Source organism: Anser brachyrhynchus (genome assembly GCF_964034855.1).
Source record: "Anser brachyrhynchus genome assembly, chromosome: 1".
NCBI classification, from domain to species: domain Eukaryota; kingdom Metazoa; phylum Chordata; class Aves; order Anseriformes; family Anatidae; genus Anser; species Anser brachyrhynchus.
The window spans coordinates 208,895,695-208,914,682 of NC_137694.1; the positions used below are offsets into that span (position 1 = coordinate 208,895,695).

Here is an 18,988-nt window from a genome sequence, read left to right on the forward strand (position 1 = left end):
GAGTTAGCATCTGAACTTTGTCCTCAGATAAATAGCTGGATTGTTGCAAAATTATTTTTAAAAGTGGTGTTCAAGATGTGGAATGAATACCTCCAACTTCAGCAAGTTAGTGGGCTGGGAGTGCTCAGCTTCTTCGGGGACATCTTGGAAGTATTTGCGTTAAAGGGTACAGAAGAGCCTTGCTACAAAGATATGCGTGTTTACTGTTCTCTAGTGAGATGTTTCTTTAGCCAAAGCTCCAAAAGAAAAGCAGCTTTCTTTACAAAATAAAAGGAAGAGCAAGATTCAAGAGCAAAGGTGCATGCACTCGGGAGCAGAGGTCTGTTTTTCCCCGGGGTAACTGCACGGGGTAATGCTCAGTTATTCCTAAATTAGCAGCCCAGTTCTTAGGAAGTCTAGTGTGTCTCGATCACGCAGTGTAAATTTCTGCTTTGTGCCAGAACGTGTCGTAGTGCTCCGAAGAAGCTTAAACTCTCGCAACGCAGGTTTCACAATCCTTTCTGCGGAGTCTCGGTGCGTTCGGTGCCGCACTCCGCACTGAGTGCCTGCGTGATACTATTACCGCTTCAGCCTACAGGGAGTACGTGAGTGTTTCTCAGGCCTTTGTGGCCGCTTTCCAAAGGAGTCCAGGCTATAGAAGTTCAGTCAAGTTCCCCCAAGGCACTCTTCCTCCAAGGTGAGCGAGAAGGAGTTAGGAGAAGGTCAGGTTACAAGAGATCCATCTTGTGTGGAAGTGTCTGGTCTCATCAGAGTGCTGATTTTCAAGATCTCCATTCCTACCTGTCCCGTGAGATGCCTGCTCCCGCCCTTTCCCCCTTTCTCCAGTGCTGTGTTAAGCAGTCATGTCTGTAGATCATTATTTTCTGTTTTAATTCTTGGCTGTCCTGACAGTGAAGAGGATTTTAAAGGGTCCCACTTCACTCATGACACTGATGGGGCCTCAGAGAGGTAACGTGGTGCCATCGTTATTGAATTTCATTAAACGCGCATACCAAACCGTGTTAAAAGAACATTATTTAGGCGGCAAAGTTAGGAAATGCCTAAAGGAAGCTTTTCTGGGAGCAGTTGTTGCGTAGCGTTAGTCTTCCTTAATAAAGTCAAATCTTGGCAACACGAGCTGCATAAAATGGAGAACAAAATTTAACCCACAGTGTTTGAGCTCTGGTCTTGAGGGCAGAAATATCATCTGCCTGTGGTTACATACTTCACCAAAACGAGCTTGCTGTCATTGCAGCCAGGTGACACGGAGTATTGTTACCTCTCCTGTACAGAAGGGAATTCAGGCACGAAATGAGGTCAATAAATAGCAGCACTGATTTGGGGTGCCAGTTTTAAGGACCTTAGATCTGATTCCAGAAACTATTGTGCTCTGGGTGCTTTCTGTCTTTAGGCTAAGACAGGTTGGCAAATCTGGCTGCAGTCTCAAGGAACAAGCACTGGAAATGACATGGGAAGGTTTTGTTCCAAATGTCTCGTGCAGTGCTCTTTTAGAGACACCGGGATATCTGCAGGGCTCGTTTCCTTCTCTGAAGTGACATCCAGCTGTCATAGCTGAGCCTCTTTCTGTTTCCTAGCCTCCATCAGCAGTTACTGTTCAGCTTCTGTGGCCAGGGAAGCAGTAGTCTGACAGACAAGAGTCTCTCTCCTTCCTTTCCTGACATCAGCATTTCCCCAGAGGGGGTCCGGTGTAAGAAAAACAGTGGCCAGATAATGAAAACTGTCTCTTGAGCTGGATGGGCAAGAACGCTCACCTGGGGCCACGTGTGAGATCTTAACTGGTGAAATTCCTAACTGAAGTGAGCGATTTTGCATCTCTAATACAATCTTTTTTGGAGAACTCTCCCTTTACAATCTTTTTTGGAGAACCAATAGGATTATCAGTGTACCGTAGCAGATAAGAAGATGTGAAGAGGAATATCCCTTGCAAGTGTATAGCTCCTGCGGTCCTGGTAAATGCTTCCTTTGCTGTAGAAGTGTTGTGCTCCGCTCTTGTGCAGCCGCTCGCTCACTGTCCCCTGGTGGCCTGGGAGAGAGAATCGGAAAGGTAAAAGTGTGAGAACTCGTGGGTCGAGACAAAGACAGCTTGCTAGGTAAAGCAAAAGCCACACGTGCAAGCAAACCAAAGTCAGGAATTCATTTGCTACGTCCCATCGGCAGGCAGATGTTCAGCTGTTTCCAAGAAAGCAGGGCTCACTCATCACACGTAACAGTTTATTGGGAAGACAAACTCCAAACCTCTCTGCTTTCCTCCTTCTTTACCCCAGCTGTTAGTGCTGTATGGTGTGGGACGTCCCTTTGGCCAGCCTGGGCCAGCTCCTGGCTGTGTCCCCTCCCAGCTCCTTGTGCACCCCCAGCCTCCTCACCAGCAGGGCAGCGCCAGAAGTGGAAATTTCTTGGCTCTCTGTGAGCGCTGCTCTGCAGCATCTGAGACCATCGGTGTGTTATCACCAGTGCTTTCATCAAAAACCCAAAGCCCAGCATCGTACCAGCCTCCGCGGAGAAAATGAACTCCATGCCAGCCAAAACCACGACAGTAAGTCGTCCACTGGGTTCCTAAACTTGCTTTCCAAAGGGATGATTTTGCAAGAGCGGGGAAGGCAACAACACTGCAGTCATATCCTCCCTTTGCAAAGAGTGTACATCAAGCACAGGCGGAGCTTTTTTACTGTGTAGCAGTGAGAGTGACCCTCAGCCTGTAGAAATTCAGCTCTTGAGCTGTTGGTATATAACTGAGAGAGGGGACTTACAACCAAAATCAGGTGTGAGCCTGCCCCACGTGTGTACGTGCACAGGGTGTGTGTGACACCAAGCATGAAGGCAACAAATAACAGCCCAGTTGGTGGATATTTGGTGTGTACGTTCCCTGCAGCCTACACCGTATCAGTATAGGTGGTCTTAGGGAAATGCATAAGGAAAAATCCTACTGGCGGTTCTTGGGATTTCCTCAAAGTATGCCTGGGCGATATTTTTATGGACAGGTGATGATTGGAACCCCTCTTGTACACAGCAACTTCAGTTGCTGCTGCTGACGTGTGCCACTGCTTTGTTGATGATTTCCTCTGTTTCACCCCTGGTCGTAACGTGATTTGGGAAGAGAAGAAGTTGAAGTATCAAAAGCTCCCAGTCAAAATTAAACAACGCAGTTGAGATCTGCTCCTACTCAGAATCAGAGGTAATTAAATTCCACGGGGACGTCAGGGAAGGCCAGAACCGATGCTGCTGAACTTCTTTGGAAGGCGAGAGAATCAAGAGATAAAAGTGGGGAGACGTAGGGGAGAAGGGAAAATGTTGACCTCTGTCCCCCTCAACTGCCTTTCCGCCAGCACAATTCCTGTATTTTCATTACGAAGCAACCAAACTTTCGGACACCAAGAGTCCCACCTCCGAGACAAACTACCAGCTGTGTTCCGGTGGTGGTTTCCCTAAGTCTCCCACCAAACGTGCCTCTTCCAGGATTCATTCACACCCAGTCCTTTGGTCCGTCCCTGCAGCTCACGTGCTCAGCAAGCCAGTGCCTGTGGTTCTCCTCTCACGTCTCATCCAGCCCGCTTTCCAGTCCTTCGTTACATTAATCTGCTTAAAGCCAGAACTTCTGAGTCGGAGAGCTTTATTTTTCCTTTATTTTTCGCCCTGCTGTTCGTGCCTGGTACACTTTTGGCATAAATAAGAATAAGAGCAGTGAGGAGGCTGACGCATGACCCACGTGTCTGTCTTTTTTTTTTTTTTTTTTTTTTTTGCCAGGATTAAACCTCAGTCTCAACCCTGGAAATGTTTCTCAGATTGTTTTTGCCGTGCCACCCACATCTTTTTTCCACAAGAGGAAGCTGCTTGTGTTGAATGCTGTGGGAACCTAATTGTTACTTTATCGCACAGCGAGGGGAAAAAAAAGTGCTAATTAAACAACGTGCTTTTCTAAGAGCAGATGATACTTTCATTTTCTAGAAAGAGGAAGCTTAATGTAAAATCCCTCCATCTCTGCCTCGGTGAAACCAGATGAATTGCCAAGTTTTCTAATTTCATTTGCATAAGCTTTTTTCTAGCTACTTTGAAGAAGGTTCAAAGCTGACTGTTTGCTTGTTTGCCACTCAGCAGCGGGAACGCTAGCTTTTCGTTTCCTCTGTGCTTGAGTACCGGTAGGGGTAAAACTGTTCATCTGCATACGATAATGCTGGACCTCATTTGGATCTTCCCTTTTTAAACAGAGGGCCCAGATCGATGCAGGACTCTGAAGGCTGAGTTTGGCTCCAGCGGGATGAAGACAGGGGCTGACTCACCAGCTTCTGCTGGCTGGTGGGATGCAGAGGCTTCATCAGCACAGAGCAGCAGTTCAGGACAGGGGATGAAGAATGGCCTTCTAAACTTGAGAGTTTGAACAAAATGCCTGAAATCTCATCTTAGTTATGTCAGGAGCCCAGCTTCTTCTTTCCCCCGCGTTTTGTTCCTCTTGCCCTGTAAGGTCTGGTTCCTTACTTGCTTCTTCCTCAGATCTGCAGACCAGAAGTCAGGTTCAGCTTTTGCTTCTCTCAGCTCTTCGGTTCATGAACCAAGTTGTTATTTTCACAGAAATTGTGCCAGGGCTTTCAGAGGTGCTTTTTGTTGTGAAAAACCTGGTCTCGTCCTAGGCTAAGGTGAAATGCAGTCCAGCTGCTTTGCTCTGCTGCTTACAGAGGGGATGAGAATAAGGAGAGTGCTTTTGCAGAAGAGTTGGAAGCATCAGTACTCGACAGGTATCAAATCCCTGCTTTGTGCAGGCGTGGGATTACGAGGAGATTTGGGAACTCTTACCTGCCAGCGTGCCAGCAAGGGTTTGGGATAGTCTGCTTTCCTTAAACAAACACAAAAACAACTCTTACAGCAGGCTGATCAAAATGCACTGGAGTACAATGTGGGGCTTTTTTTGGTTTTGTTTATTTTGTTTTGGTTTTTGTTTGCTTTTGTTTGGAATCCAAAAGGCATTTGTTTAGTTTAATTCTTTATAGGTGAAGCCCATTTTAATAGGTAAATGTATCCAAATTAGATGTGAATGACGCTTAGCTGATCCACATTAGTTTAGGAAAATTAAGCCAGGTCTTTTTTTTAGCTTCTCGAACATCCCCGCGTTGATGTGTGAGTTTTAGCTCTCTGCTCATCTCTGCGCGTGTTCTCTTTGCTTTGCTCTTGCTGTGCAGAGTCTCTCTGGACGGAATCTGTCGGGCAGGCTGGCTCTACTCAGCACCCGTTTATTCCCCTCTGCTTCAGTTCTGTCCGTTGTAACAACAAAGCAGAAAAGCAGCATTGCTCATTCCAGGAAAGGCATCTTCCTAATGATTCATCTGAGCCCAGCCACCACAAATGCTTGTGATGTGTTCGTTTGTGGCTGCTGCTCAAATGTTTCAGGTGTGCTTTTTGCACTGGAGGTACTTGACTGAAGATACCGAGGCCATCAGCAGACGCTGAGACCCTAAACCCGTGGCAGAAAAGCAGGTTCTAATCCTCTTCAGCTGGTGAGCAAGCCTGCTAATTAGGAGCATTAGCAAGCCGGTGCTCTTTTTACGCAGTCTGACCATGCAAAAGCACAGAAGCTCCTTTTGTACCCTTTGGCTGATGCGTACTGCGTTTTATTTATAGTCGAGGACATCTGAGCAGTGTTAATTTCTCATGCCCTTCTGTTTTCTCGATTAGGTTATGGAAGATCTTTTCAAGACGGCAACAAGCGCCGTGTTCTCCAGATGTCCTCGTGATGTTGAGCTTTTTCATAAATACGTAGCTCCTGCCCAGAAGGTAATAAATGGGACGGGAAAGAGCTGCGACCCTTCTATGCATTTTGGGAGCTCTTGGCAATAGGGGGGCTTAATTTTTTTTTAATATGTTCTCCTGTGTTAATGAACTGCGAAGAGCCAGGAGTTGGCCTGAGCTTAAGTTATTTTTCAGGCCAGCACAGAGAGGACGCACAACTTGCTATATAACATTTGTGGCAAAACTGTAGTTGTGTCATCACCCAATGACCTCTGAATCCTCAGCTCAAAAATTAGGTTCCCGTTTAGCACTGAATGGCTTGGAGTGGATTTTGACCCGTACCTAGAGCCCAACGCAGACCTACAAATCAAAACTTAGAGGGGGGTGACTTCTCTGTTTCTTCTGTGCCCCTGAACCCCTAGGAGTAGCTTTACTCTCTTGTTTTTCTTGTTTTGACCAAGGGCAGGTTGGAACAAATGCTGAAGAACAAATTTGTAACGTAAGTACTTAAATTTCAAAATGATCTGGAAGAGGGCTTTGGGGGAAGGGGTTCCTATTTTCTAAATCTTCTTTTACTTTCCCAACTCGGTGCCTGCTGGGTTAGCATAATGTCTCCTCAGGAGCATGAACTGAAATTCCTTCTGTTCTGTTTGCCAGTCCTCCTGTCACCTCTGCATGAGACCAGTGCCTGAGTCTGCCGTCCTTTCGCTTTTGCTTGCCTAGACGAGATCCTCTTTCTGCCAGGGTGTCCTCCTTTCGGCATGCACCTGACGAGTGCTTTGCTCACAGTGGCTTGCTCCTTGGTTTCAGCTTTGGTGCTCTGCCCTCCTTCATGTTTTCTCTCCAACATATCCCTTTTTCTGCAAATATTTTTGATGTTGAAAAATGCCAGTTGATTTGCTATTCCCAATTACTTGTGCAACTCCTTTTTCCAATTTGCTCTGTGCTAAAGAACTGAAGAATTTTGATTTCCTTCCTTGCCCCCCTAAAATATCTCCTCTTCTCTATCCTTGCCCATCTCTCCAAATAGTTGTGCTCTGCATTTATCTCACAGAACGTTCCAGCGCTGGTTTTCCTGTTAAGCAGCTCAGCTGCAACAAGATCACGATGCTCCCGTTGTCTCATCTGCACAGAGGACCTCCGTGAAGGATTCTGATCCTTCTTTCTTTGGACCTAACCGATCTTTCCAAGGAGGCAGAGTTACGCTCAGCTTCTGCCGTGGTCCAAGGAAAAAAAGAGTCGGCCCATCCCTTTCTCCCTTTATGTCCCTTTCTTCAGCTGCTGGCACATGTGGGGCATTCCTGCCTTCCACATCTCGGTTACATGGGCTGAACCTGTGCCAGTAACATATCCCGCTTGGACTGCGCCTCGCATAAACCAAGCACACGCAGCGATATATTCCTGATGTATTTCCTCCAGAAGCCTTCCATGTAGCTGGATGTAAAGAGCTCGTGCCCTTCAGGGAATTTGTTTTCTAATTGCATTTGGCTAACGACACAGAGAAATGAAATTACTGTGAGCGAGTTGCTCTTTCTCTCCGCAGCATCTGCTTGGTATGTGGAAAACTTGTCAGCAAAAGCATCTTCCATCGAGTCTTGATTTCCAGTTACCAAACCTGCCGCATCTTTGGCTGCACTTTCTCTGTTTGCTTTGCCATGACGCTCTTCTTCTGTGCTGGTGGAAAGCAGTGGCGAAACCGCTTTCAAAGCTGTCAGAGGGGCAGAGAAACGTTGCTGCAAATAAATCTCACGGTATTTGCAAAATAAAACGGAAAAGTTCGAGGTACGAGTTCTTTGCACTCTGGGCTGTTATTTTTGCCGCCTAATACCGTGCTGAACAATGGAGCTGTGTTGTTGGAACTGTGCCAGTGAGGACACGTTGTTTTCTTTAAAACAAATAATCGTCAAATTTGTGTGGAGAGGTTCTGTGCAAGACTCCTGACTGAAATGCAACGTTGCAGTAACGCAGAAGTGGCTTGAGAGCTTAGCGCTTCCTGCCCTGCATGTAGCTGAAGCACAGGAAAGCATAGGGCACTTGCCATATAAAATGTAAGCTTTTGGTTTCCATCCAAAGCGTTATTGGGAAGTCTGACATCACAGCACAAGTTGGCATGGCCGTGGGGAAATGCCTCCTTAATTTTCCAGTGCCACGCTTGGCCAGAAAACTTTCTTGTTATTCCTTTCACAGTTATCTCAAAGATTTTATTTTTTTTTTTGTCTTGTAGAATTTCCTACAATGAAGCAGTGGAAATTTTGAAGCAAGCTTCTCAAACTTTCGCTTTTAAGCCAGAGGTAGGTGGTTGCCTGGCTGCTTCTCCCTGTGCCTGTTTTTGCACACAGCCAAGACTGAGCTTTGCAGGTCTCCGGGAAGCCTCCTTTCCCTCTTTCTGTATCCGAGGAGCGCTGAGTGTGTTCTGGGGTCGGCAGCTGTCATCATTCTTCAGTAGTCTTCAAATAAGGGAATGATATTTAGATAGCACCACAAGTTTTACGGGTTTTAATAAGCCAAAGCCGTGTCAAAATATCATATAACCTACGTGGAGGTAAAGGGAACCCCTTGTCTCTCCAAAGGATAATTGTTACCTGGGAAAGAGAATCACACGATTAACCTCAGTATTAGTAGTTTATGGTTTTCTGAAAATTGTGTTTTGCCTAGTTTCAAACATACATACCGGTATTGAGAGCATTCCTGGCTGTGCTCATCTCCTGTATAGAGATTAATCTTAATCTCATTCTGCTGTTTTAAGGAAAATAACCCTCTGGCTGAAGGGTTCTTCGCGGCTGGTTGGGTAACCGTCTGGTCTCTGTGTACAAGTGGGTGTAGAACCTCAAGTCTTTTAGGGGAATGTAGCTACAAATCACTCCAGCAGTGCTGTTGCACAAATCATTGCTGTTTTTCTGTTGCAAAGGAGATTTAACAGATAACTACTTAAGAGCATGGGATTGAAAGGAACCATCTCAGTCAAATCCGTACTATCTTGGTCTGAGACAGCAAGCTCAGGATGTTTTTGGATGAGAAGAGAATATCAGAATATCAGTTTCCCTCCTTCCTCTGTATTCTTCGCATGTCCTATGTTGGGGTGGAGGTTTCTAGTCAAAAGCCACAGAATTTGTAACGTCGCTGGAAGAAAGCAGGAGAAGCAAAGGGCATTGCAAATGGCCAAGTTTTCCGGTAACAAAGAATTGGCTGGTAGGATGCTGGGTTTTCCTGAGTGAGAATTAACTTGGCATGTAACAGGACACAGCAAGGAAGAGAGCGGTCATCGTAGCAGAGCTGCTTTCTGTACGCCAAAACAAGGCTGGTATGCTGGGCTGAGCAAAGCAGTTTTGGATAGCTGCCTATTTCCCTGGAGCGATGTGGAGGGAGGGTTTTGTTTGGTGGGGTTTTTGGGGGGTTGGTTTGTTGTGTTTTTTTTTCTGATTTGATATCAGATGCGGGGAAATCTGGCCCTGTTCTCGGAAACTTAACTGTGTTATTTTCATTGCTTTGCTCTGCCTTAAAACCTGTGGAATTCTGTTGTCTTAGCAAATTTTCCCCGTCGTCTGTGGGCGCTCAGAGTTACTGCTTGTGGTTTTGTGTTGCTCAGAGCCGCGCCTCTCCTCTGCAGGGGTTTTGCTGTGTCTCTTGCCACAGGCAAGGTGCACCAAAGCAAGACGCCAGGTCCCTTTTCTTCTCTTCACAGTGGGGCTGTGACCTCCAAAGAGAACACGAGAAGTACCTGGTGCAGCACTGTGGTGAGGTGCCCGTGTTTGTCATTAACTACCCGTACGATCTCAAACCTTTCTACATGCGGGACAACGAAGATGGACCCCAACGAACAGTGAGTCCACGGGTCACGCTTCTTCCTCCTTTTCAGCTGAGCGTGTGCCTTAGCCCTTGATGGATGGGGATAGCCTTCTGCTGGGCCTCCACTCGAGAAGGCCAAGATGAGACATGATCCTGTCCGGTCTCTTTTCTGTTGTAGAAGAAATCTCCAAAGCAGGAGTACCAGGAAGAAGATTCAGGAGTTGGGCAGCGTTAAGTTTTTGCTCAAGTCCCTTAAGACAGATTTGCCATAGTTTGTTTATTTTCCTGGTAAATTTATTCCTGCTGTTGCTTCACTTGCTTTAATTCTAGCACCTGTTCAGCTGTGGGCTAAGCAGCCCTACAGAACAAAATTTAGAAGAAAACCAGCCAAAACCTAATGGCATAGGTGATAACGCTGTGATCCTAACGCTTGGATCAGCACATCGGTGCCATTGATCCCTGGGTACCGTTACCACTAGAGCAGTCTGAAGGAATGGGGCCACGCAGACACATTACAGCACCACTTTGTCACCAGAGCTGCATAAACTCTAAGGAAATCGGGTCCTGTGCATGTTTGCCTCCTCGTGAGCTCCCATTTGTTTTTTTGCACCACGTACAGACTTGCCTGTGTGCACTCCTGTCTCCAGAGTGACCTGATGGCATTCAGTTCACACCACGTGGTTGCAAACGTCCTCAGTCTGGAACAGGACTGCCCTCATTTAGGTTTTCTGTAGGCCTAACAGTTTCTGCCATTGTAGGCTTCCCTCCCAGCCTTCTCCTGCCCAAAAGAGACTTTTTGAGCACGTGCAAGTACTTACCTAAGAGTCCTGGACTCAACGGGATCATCAGAGTAGCTTTTTACAAACAACTATCCAGTGTCAGCTGTATTTCTGCTGTAGACTGAAGGGCATAACTGACACTATTTGTCTTTCTTTTAAGGTTGCAGCTGTTGATCTCCTCGTACCAGGAATAGGGGAGTTGTGTGGAGGCAGCTTGAGAGAGGAGCGCCTGCCTTTCCTCGAATCACGCCTGCAGAGGTATGTGGGACCTGCAGGTGCCAGGAGGCCCTGTCCTTGAACCTTTCCTCCGCAGCTTTGGTGGCTGAGAGCTGATTGTGAAGGTGGAAGTTGTCAAATAGAGCTCGGATATTTTTGTCACTGCGTTGTGCAACTGAGGAACTGCAGTTTTGGTCAGAAGCTCTGCCAGCCGTGATGCAGCTGGCCTCGGTGGCATCATTTCAGAGAATACTTTTCTTAGCTGACAGTTTGGTGGGAAGCTTCACTCGAAGTGTCTAGGACCTGTTCTGAGGCTCTTTGACAGTCTCTTTCCCTGCTGCTTAGTTCTGGCTCATGTGACATGGAGTGATTTTAGGCTAAATTCAGTGTCAGAATATCAAAGCTGCTGTTTAGTTAACAGTAACTGACGTTACAGATGGGGTAAATCTCCATGGAAAATTATTCCCTAGATCCCATCTGAGTTTTCCAGAGAACCTTTCATAACTCACATGAGTCCATTTGTGCCAGTCGTACACTTGTACAAAGCAATTTTGGAGCGGGATTAATCCCAGAGTAACATCATTTGCATGTTGGGACTGAATTTATCACTGAAATCAGCTGCGTGCTCACCGAAATATATCTAGTCAGTGGAGAAAAGCAAAACCCATTTCAGCATAATGAAAGCGAAAGACAGGGCAATTAAATCACTGGGATGCTGGTTCCCAGTTTGCAGCGGAGGATGATATTATTCCCTGCAGGGCCTCCCTGTGCTTGTTGTTCCTCTCCCTAGGAACTCTCCAGAAGGAGGCACACTCCATCGGAAGCAAAGTACAGTGTTGCCTGCTGCACTTGACAGTTTTGACAGTGACATCCCGAGTCCTCAGCCCCCCAGGTGTGCAGGTGGAGGAGGGATCCCTGTAAAGGTTAAAGCCAGACTTTTTTGTTTGGCAGGAAAGACACAGGAAGCGTTTCAAGCTACAAATGGTGTATCTACAGCGACCTTAAAGTACAGCTCTGCACTGAAGATGGAAATACATGGAAAAATAATAATACTTATTACACGTTTTTCTCAGTTTTGAGTGCTCAGGATCTGAGGTGCTGAGTCAGAATACTTTGTTAATGCCTTTAAATTCTTTAAATTCCTGCAGACCCAGCATAACTAGAGAGATAGCTGGATTCTTGGCTCTTCATGCACACTTCTTGCAGCAGATCTACAAGTCCTACAGGGACTGCTGCAGTGCACTGAAGATCAGCGAAATGGGCTCATTTTGCTTACAGATGTTTTTGTTTGTGTTGAGAGAAATGAGGGAAAAAAACATCAACTTTGCTCAGTTTCTGCCAGGACAGGAAAAGGGGGAGGTACCACTGGTGGCAATTAGGAAAAGCCACGGTTTTATTTAGTAGTTTCACCGAAACTATTTTTATTTAATGGTTTTACACGTTATGAAATCCATGGCATCTTTAGTGGTTTTGTGAACTAAGAAAGGGGAAAATTTGCATCATTCCATAGCCGCACATGTGAAGAGATTTTTACTCATTTATAAGTGAGTTTGGCTGCATGTAAATTTAGTATTTAGGCCTGCTCTCTCCAAAAATTCACAAGCAGAGTTTACTGATTTGCCTTAATTTAAGAATGCGCAGAAGTTTTTGCATGAAGTTGGGATCGACCCTGTATGTTTACAAACAAACTTGGCATTTTAAGGAGCATGTTGGGAATCTGTTTGAGATGTCTACCAAGTGCCAGAGCTGACAGCCACCGATCATGCCTTCCCTTAACTTCCTGCCTTTCCTTTTTGGACTGAGTTTAATCATGAGAGCCTCCCTTCCCTCGTAGTATTGTCTTCTAGGCAAGTGCTGCTCCTGAAGATCTGTTGTGTTCCTTTACTTACGAGGCTTTTTCTTTTTGTTCCACAGATTAGGACTTTCAGATGCCTACCAATGGTAAGACAATATCTTCATCTGCAAGCTGTATTTCTTCTTCTGAGGTTCTTCAAACAACTGTTTCTGTTTTTTGTTTCTTTTTTTTTTTTTGGTTCTGTTCTTGAGGGGGACATTTCTTGGCCCAGTTGTCCTGCCATCGCTGCCAGTCTAAATGGAACAGGCAGTTCATTTAAACAAACTTAATCTAATGCTACATAGTTTATCTTCCCAATTTGTCCATGGACAGCACAGGTCATTCCTTTCAGGATGGCATGAAGTGGATTAATTTACAACTCATCAGTGGTATTAAATCATTAAACTGTGTTCCAAGCCGAATAGATTCCGTCCGCCATCACATGAGATAAACAGGATGCAGAACCACAAGCAATTTGTGACCTTTAACAGCTCCATGAATAACTCCTTTTACAATTGACAGGGCAGTTGGGTCGAAAAACCTTCCCTAACAAATCCATTGAAGCAATTAAAACTGTCCTGCTAAGGAGACCGAACAACCTTCGAATTAACAGTGCAGCCCATTAAAATGACAGGATTTTAGTGCCCCTCTTGACAAGTGTTTCTTGGTATGTACTCGGTCATAGCTCCTGAGAGGATGATACTGCAGAGAATTTTAAATTTAGAAGAGTGTATCCAAATACTCCTCGGTATTTGGAATGCTCATTAGGGAGACTGCCTTGAAAAAAGCAGCAGGAGTAGATTCTTCCACTCTCCTCCTCCCACAATAATGAAATCACTTAGGAAGAGCTCAATGCCTGTCAGTCCTTTACACATCATCCATTTGCAAACAGGGCGAATGAAATGTCTTCCTTTATTATTTGCATTTATGGGTCAGAATACACCGTATCACCTCATCAAAGCCAGAGCATAGGGTGAAGGTTTCTTTCTGGAATGTCTTTGAGCCCGTAGCTTCTGTTTACAGGAAATATTTTTAGACAGGCGTACGGTTTAACTGTCCGTGTTCTCAGGTGAAATTGCTGGAAGAGAGCTGTTAACATGTCCAGTGTGCCTGTGTAAGGTGTAGCAGTCAAGCTGAATCCTTTTAGCATGCTCTGATTCCTAGTTGCCCCCTTGGAGCTCGTATAAAACACTCAGAGAAGTCCCAGGATCTGGGTGGTACTTGGGATGGTCGTTTTTTTCCTAACTCTGAACAGCGCCTGATACTCTAGAGGAGCGTAGTCAGCAACTCTAACGTATGTAGGTAATTAAATACTGGGCCTGCTGGAGAGGGAAGGATTGTCTTGACCAAAGATCATCAATCGGTTGTGTGGTTAGGTGCTGAGATTCAACCTGAGAAAGCTTGGTGCTCGGTAGCAGGGAGCCTTGCAGCACTACTAAGACAGCTCAGCCCTGCCTTACGCCGCGTGTGAAGGAAAGACTAAGACATTGCCCATCACCCATTTTCAGTTTCATGTCATACATAGCAGTGAAATTTTGGAAACTCCTTCCTCCTGCAATCTCATGTTGGACGTTCTCTGCTCCCCTTTTCCCTCCACGCCATTGTGGATGATGCAGCTTCCCAGAGAGGACTGAAACCGATTGAAGACCCTGCCTTAGCAGAGTCTGGTGTGCTAGGAAGGTGCAGGAGATGTGCAGTTCCTACTGGCCTCTTGGTCCAGAATCTGCCAGAAAAGAGGTGGGTGGTTTGCCAGCATCCATCTTCTCAATGAAAGTGGCAGGAGAGACTGAAATTAATTTCCTCCATTTCAGTGATTGAATTCGGTCTCCGAAGCTGGCACACAAACTCTTCTGAGAACAGCTGAGTCACTCCTTTTGAAGTATAATATTTGCTAACTTCTGAATGGGCAGCTGTGTAAGATGTAGTCCCTTCTGAAATCCCCTATATAATGCCATATCTCAGTTTCTGCCTGTTTTCTTCTCTATCTCTGAGGATATTTTGGGACACGCTGCTTCTATTCGTGGCTTCAAGACTTCCTTGCTTGTGGGGGAATCATCGGTCAAAGAGGCAACTGATGACTTGTGGTGCTTCTGCCCATTCCTGTCTTCTAGAAAGCTTTTCAAAAAAGCAGATAAATGAACATAGCCAAATTGCTCTGAATCTTCCTCAGTTCAGTACATCTTTCCTGTTGTGCAGGTTTCTTTCCGTAAAGAATATGAGCTGGGGAAGTATCTGGCTTGACTTTGCAGTAACTTTATCTTATTTTCACACCCTTTCCCTTGAACTGTAGATAGAAAAGAGCTCCGTGCTCTAGATGCTGATCTTGGCTAGGCTGAGAGGTCTGTGAAAGTGAGGTGGGAAAGTCAGGTGGTCAGAGTTTACCCTGGGAAGTCACTTGCTGCCTCTGTGCCTCTTTCCTGCTGTTCTTTGCCAGTTTAGGCTGTTAGCTCCACGGGGCAAAGCCTGAATTGTCTGTGACCATAGGGCACTGAGTGCATTGCCTTACAAACAGGGCCTGATCCTGCCCGCAGACTCCAAGTGCCAACTTAGCACGCGCAATAACAAAACTTTACTTCTTTGTGATGAACATGTCCTCATACCCATCGGCTTGAGCAGCATTTCAGGTGGTCTTTCTACATATAAGCCCCCATTTCCTTACTCAAATTGTCATCAGGTGCACGAATGGAGAAGATGGCCTCGTACTGAACCCTTCGGAGTCCAGCTGCCTTTCTGATCTTACAGGGTAATGCTGGTGAAAGGACATAGCACCAGGGCAGATGTTATCTGCTATCTCAGAATGGATATTAGTGTGTCATCTTGGCCTTGTTCCTGCCCTAGATGGTGAATATTGAGCTTCAGTCTTCTTGGCCTTTCTTATTTATAATTGTCTTTGATGCTTGAATGATCTTGGAGGTCTTTTCCAACCCTAATGATTCTGTGATTCTAACGTCAGAGCATTCTGTTGGGTTCTTCTGTGGCAAGGTAGAAAGGAGAGGACTTAAGAAACAGCAGGACTGGTGAGCCACTTCAGATCGATGGGCAGTCACAGCATTCATATCCTCCTTGAACCCCCTCCAGAGCCCAGTGAAAGCAGGAAAAACCATCGCTCTCCTTGGAAGAAGCCTGACCCTATTGTTGCCTCTCCGGTGAGAACACGGAAGCGCTGGAAGATCGCTGGAAGATGCCCAACAAGTTGTAGCAGAGCAGAAGTTGTACGGAACCAAAGATAGCATTTTACCCATCACCAAAACCTGCTCGTACTTTGCATGCTCATTACCTGAAACATTTAACCAAACGGTCCTGCAAATGTCATCTCATTTCACTAGCAGTTTTTCATTACCCGTATTTTTTCCTCAGTGTATTTTTTCTTCCAGTAGAATATTCCGCTTCGTGGACTGCAGTGCCTTTGTTCTTTTGGCTGTACTTTCTTCTAACCAGCTGCGGAGGCTTCAGTATAACAAGACAGCTATATAAAAGATCAAGATTGTATTTGTTTTGAAGGGAAACTGAAAAGAATACATTCTGCTTTATGAATGGTCACTAGGAGAGTGCTGTTCTTCATAGGGCCTTGCTGTGCAGCACAGGATTTCACGATGATGGTAAAAGGATATAGGTTTTTAAAGGGATAAAAGGGAATGCTTTTCTAACTTGGCACATAACAAGCTCGTGGAATTCACTGCCAGGGGATGTTGTTGCAGCACATATTTTAGTAAGTTTCGGATCTCAGAAGTGCAACCAGTCCTCCAGGTCCTGAACATGAACTCAGGGGCTAGCTGGGGTCACATAAACTTATTTCCCCCTGTAGAATAATGTCGCATGGCCCCCCAGTTGCCAATGGGGGGCTCATCCCTCCTCATAAGTATGAGGCACTGGGAGAAACAGCTAGATTACTTCATGGCTGTTTTTGAGGTGAGAAACATCCAACGTCTGGAGATTATTGAATGAAGGAAACCTCAGGGAACATTTTCCAGCCTAAAGGGATTTTTCTTTTCATCTGCAGGCAGTTACTTTTTCTTTCATCTGGGAAGAATGGAAAATTTCTCAATTCCTTTGCTTCGTCTAAGCACAGTCATCAGGAAGGATTCACAGGCTTGATCCTCAGCACGTTTAATTCAATGGACTTTTTCTATTAACTTTAATGGGTTTTGTTTCGGTCCTTTTGCCAAAATGGCTTCTCAGAGTGCTTTGAGATCTACTGATGAAAGCCCTGGATAAGCAAGGGTAGAATTTATTATTATTGTTCATCTGGAAGAAGCTGAGTTACTTCATCTCTTTATGATGACTTTGTAAACTCTCTTGCCAGCAAAAGGGAAGAAAAGGTGCTAGGCGTGGTCTCAACTCTCTTTGCACGGGCTGAGATATGCTCGTTGATGTCATCAGCAGTGTTTGTGCTGTTGTTTAAATTGCTAGTTGCTGCTGGAGTTGTCACCAGCTGCTTTGCCAGGTCAGCTCAGAACTACGGAGCGGGGACAGATTGATGTGCCGTGGGCAGCACTCAAATCCCTCACGTTTAGGAGGCCTTTCGTATTTTACAAGTCACCACCCTCAGCATCAGATTTGCCCGTCATCTTCCTTGCAAACCCTTGAAAAGTTGCAAAGCAGAGCTCCCTGGAGGCAGATCCGGTTTTATAAGTGGAAACCCAAATTCTTATGACTGCGGTCTGCATGAAGCGGGTTAAGGTGGAGACCACCACGTGCAGACAGAAAGCTTGTGGGCCCCAGGGGCCAGACAACAAATATCCCTCTCTTGAGCCTGCTGTTCAGCTTGCAGTGCAGGCATAACTGTCATGGGTCAGTGCTAGGAAGAGGTAGGAAGTTCTGCTTTTGGTTTTACTGCTTAGGCAGCGGAGCGGAGGAGGAAGAGCCCTGTGGAAAAAAAAAAAAAAAGAGATTGCATTGACTGTAATATGTGGCTTCCCAAATTTTAACTACTGTTAATGAACTGCAAGAAAAAATAATATTTTCGGCTATAAAAGTCTTACTGTCAAACTGAGTCTGCCAGGGCAATGTCTTGCAGGCTTAGCCATTTGTCGGAGAGTGTATTTCTGTTTTACAAGGAGAGGTGATCGGTGGCGTTACTTTGGCTTCACGCTGTTAACATGTAGGCTGCAAACCACCAAAACCCTGAAAGGCAAGCAAATACGCTTAAATATAAATATGTATCTACGTATATATAAAAATACAAGCAAAATAAATAATACATATGTATTTATGGGTACTTACGTATTTATTAGGTGTACTTATGTATTATTACATTTATTCATGTATTACATAAACGTAATAAATACATATATATATATATATATATAGTCAGTTAACCCTGGTAGGCAGCTAAGCCCCACACAGACACTTCTTTGTTCCCCCTAAGTGGGATGGGGAAGAGGATCAGAAAGGCAAAGTGTGAAAACTGGTGAGCTGGGTCAGCTGTCCTGGCTGTGTCCCCTCCCAACTCCTTGTGCTGCCTCCCCCCAGCCTCCTCACTGGTGGGAGAGACAGAAAGAGACCTTGATGCTGTGTAAGCACTGCTCTGCCATAATTAAAACATCAAGGTGTTATCAACACTGTTCTTATCACAAATCCAGAGTGTAGAACCGCACGAGCTACTGTGAAGAAAATAATCCCAGCCAAACCTAGTACTATCTATTTTATTAAATATATTTAATATATAATTTAATACATAACATATAATATTGTAATTACATAGTATATAATTATATGATATAGTATAAGCATGTATAATTCAATATGCATGTTTATATGTATTATTTATGTATTTGTATATTAAATTATTAGTATATAATTATATGCATATGTATTTAAGAATACTTGCTTATATATTTATATTTACTTGCATTTTTAAACGGGGATGATAAAATATTCATTCAAGATTAAAAGCACGTAATGCATGTGCAGTCACTCGATCCCCTACTAGGGCATTCATATAAAGAATAACATCTTTGTGGCCTCAGCAGGCTCAGAAGTGGCCCCATAAAAGAAGAAACCCACTGAGACGTTGTTCACTCCTATTAAAATAAAACTGTTGGTGACGTTTTATAGCTGCACACCTAGTTCTTGGGTATCACAGCAGGTGAAATCCAGCAGGGCCTTGGGGAGCTCTAAAGCAGAAGCTCCTGAATGTTGTTGACACCCATATATTGGGGGTGCCCCATCCCTGGGGGTGTTCAGGACCAGGTTGGATGGGGTCCTGAGCAACCTGATCTAGTGGGTGGCATCCCTGCCCGTGGCAGGGGGTTGGAACTGGATGGGCTTGAAGGTCCCTTCCGACCCGAGCCATTCCGTGATTCTGTAATATCTGGAATATCTACTTCCAAACCAGGGAGCTGAGTTTTCTGTTGATGACAGGTACTGTTCTCGAAAATGAAATGTCTTGTTCCAGATCTCATTTTTGGAGAAGATACGTCCAAGATTTTTTGCTGACTTGCTGGGGGAATAAATGAATCAGCCTGTAAAAGCGATTTGGGGAAAAAAAAAAAAAAACAAGCTATCATAATTACCTTAAAAGAAGAGTGAAGGTCTGAAGGAAAATTCAGCAGACAGCAGGACCTGTTTGGGCCAAGAAATAGTCTTCTGAAGAAATTACTGGAAATGAAATGATTTAGGCTATTGAAAAGGTGACTCGACAAAAAATGAAAGAATT

General features: G+C 45.0%; 1 protein-coding gene across 3 annotated transcripts in view; it reads left to right on the forward strand.

Annotated features, from left to right (window-relative positions):
• Positions 1-18,988, forward strand: part of NARS2 (asparaginyl-tRNA synthetase 2, mitochondrial) — a 51,086-nt gene that overhangs the window by 30,800 nt on the left and 1,298 nt on the right. Inside the window, exons 8-14 of one of the 3 annotated variants that reach the window (XM_080576327.1) lie at positions 5,662-5,759; positions 6,170-6,214; positions 7,940-8,006; positions 9,398-9,535; positions 10,441-10,538; positions 12,411-12,437; positions 16,331-18,831. In XM_080576327.1, the coding sequence (XP_080432453.1) occupies positions 5,662-5,759; positions 6,170-6,214; positions 7,940-8,006; positions 9,398-9,535; positions 10,441-10,538; positions 12,411-12,437; positions 16,331-16,463 (606 nt within the window). In that variant the 3' untranslated portion in view covers positions 16,464-18,831. Of the gene's footprint in view, positions 1-5,661; positions 5,761-6,169; positions 6,215-7,939; positions 8,007-9,397; positions 9,536-10,440; positions 10,539-12,410; positions 12,438-16,330; positions 18,832-18,988 lie in introns of those variants that run through there. The other 2 variants (XM_080576328.1, XM_080576326.1) reach the window with 2 other exon arrangements.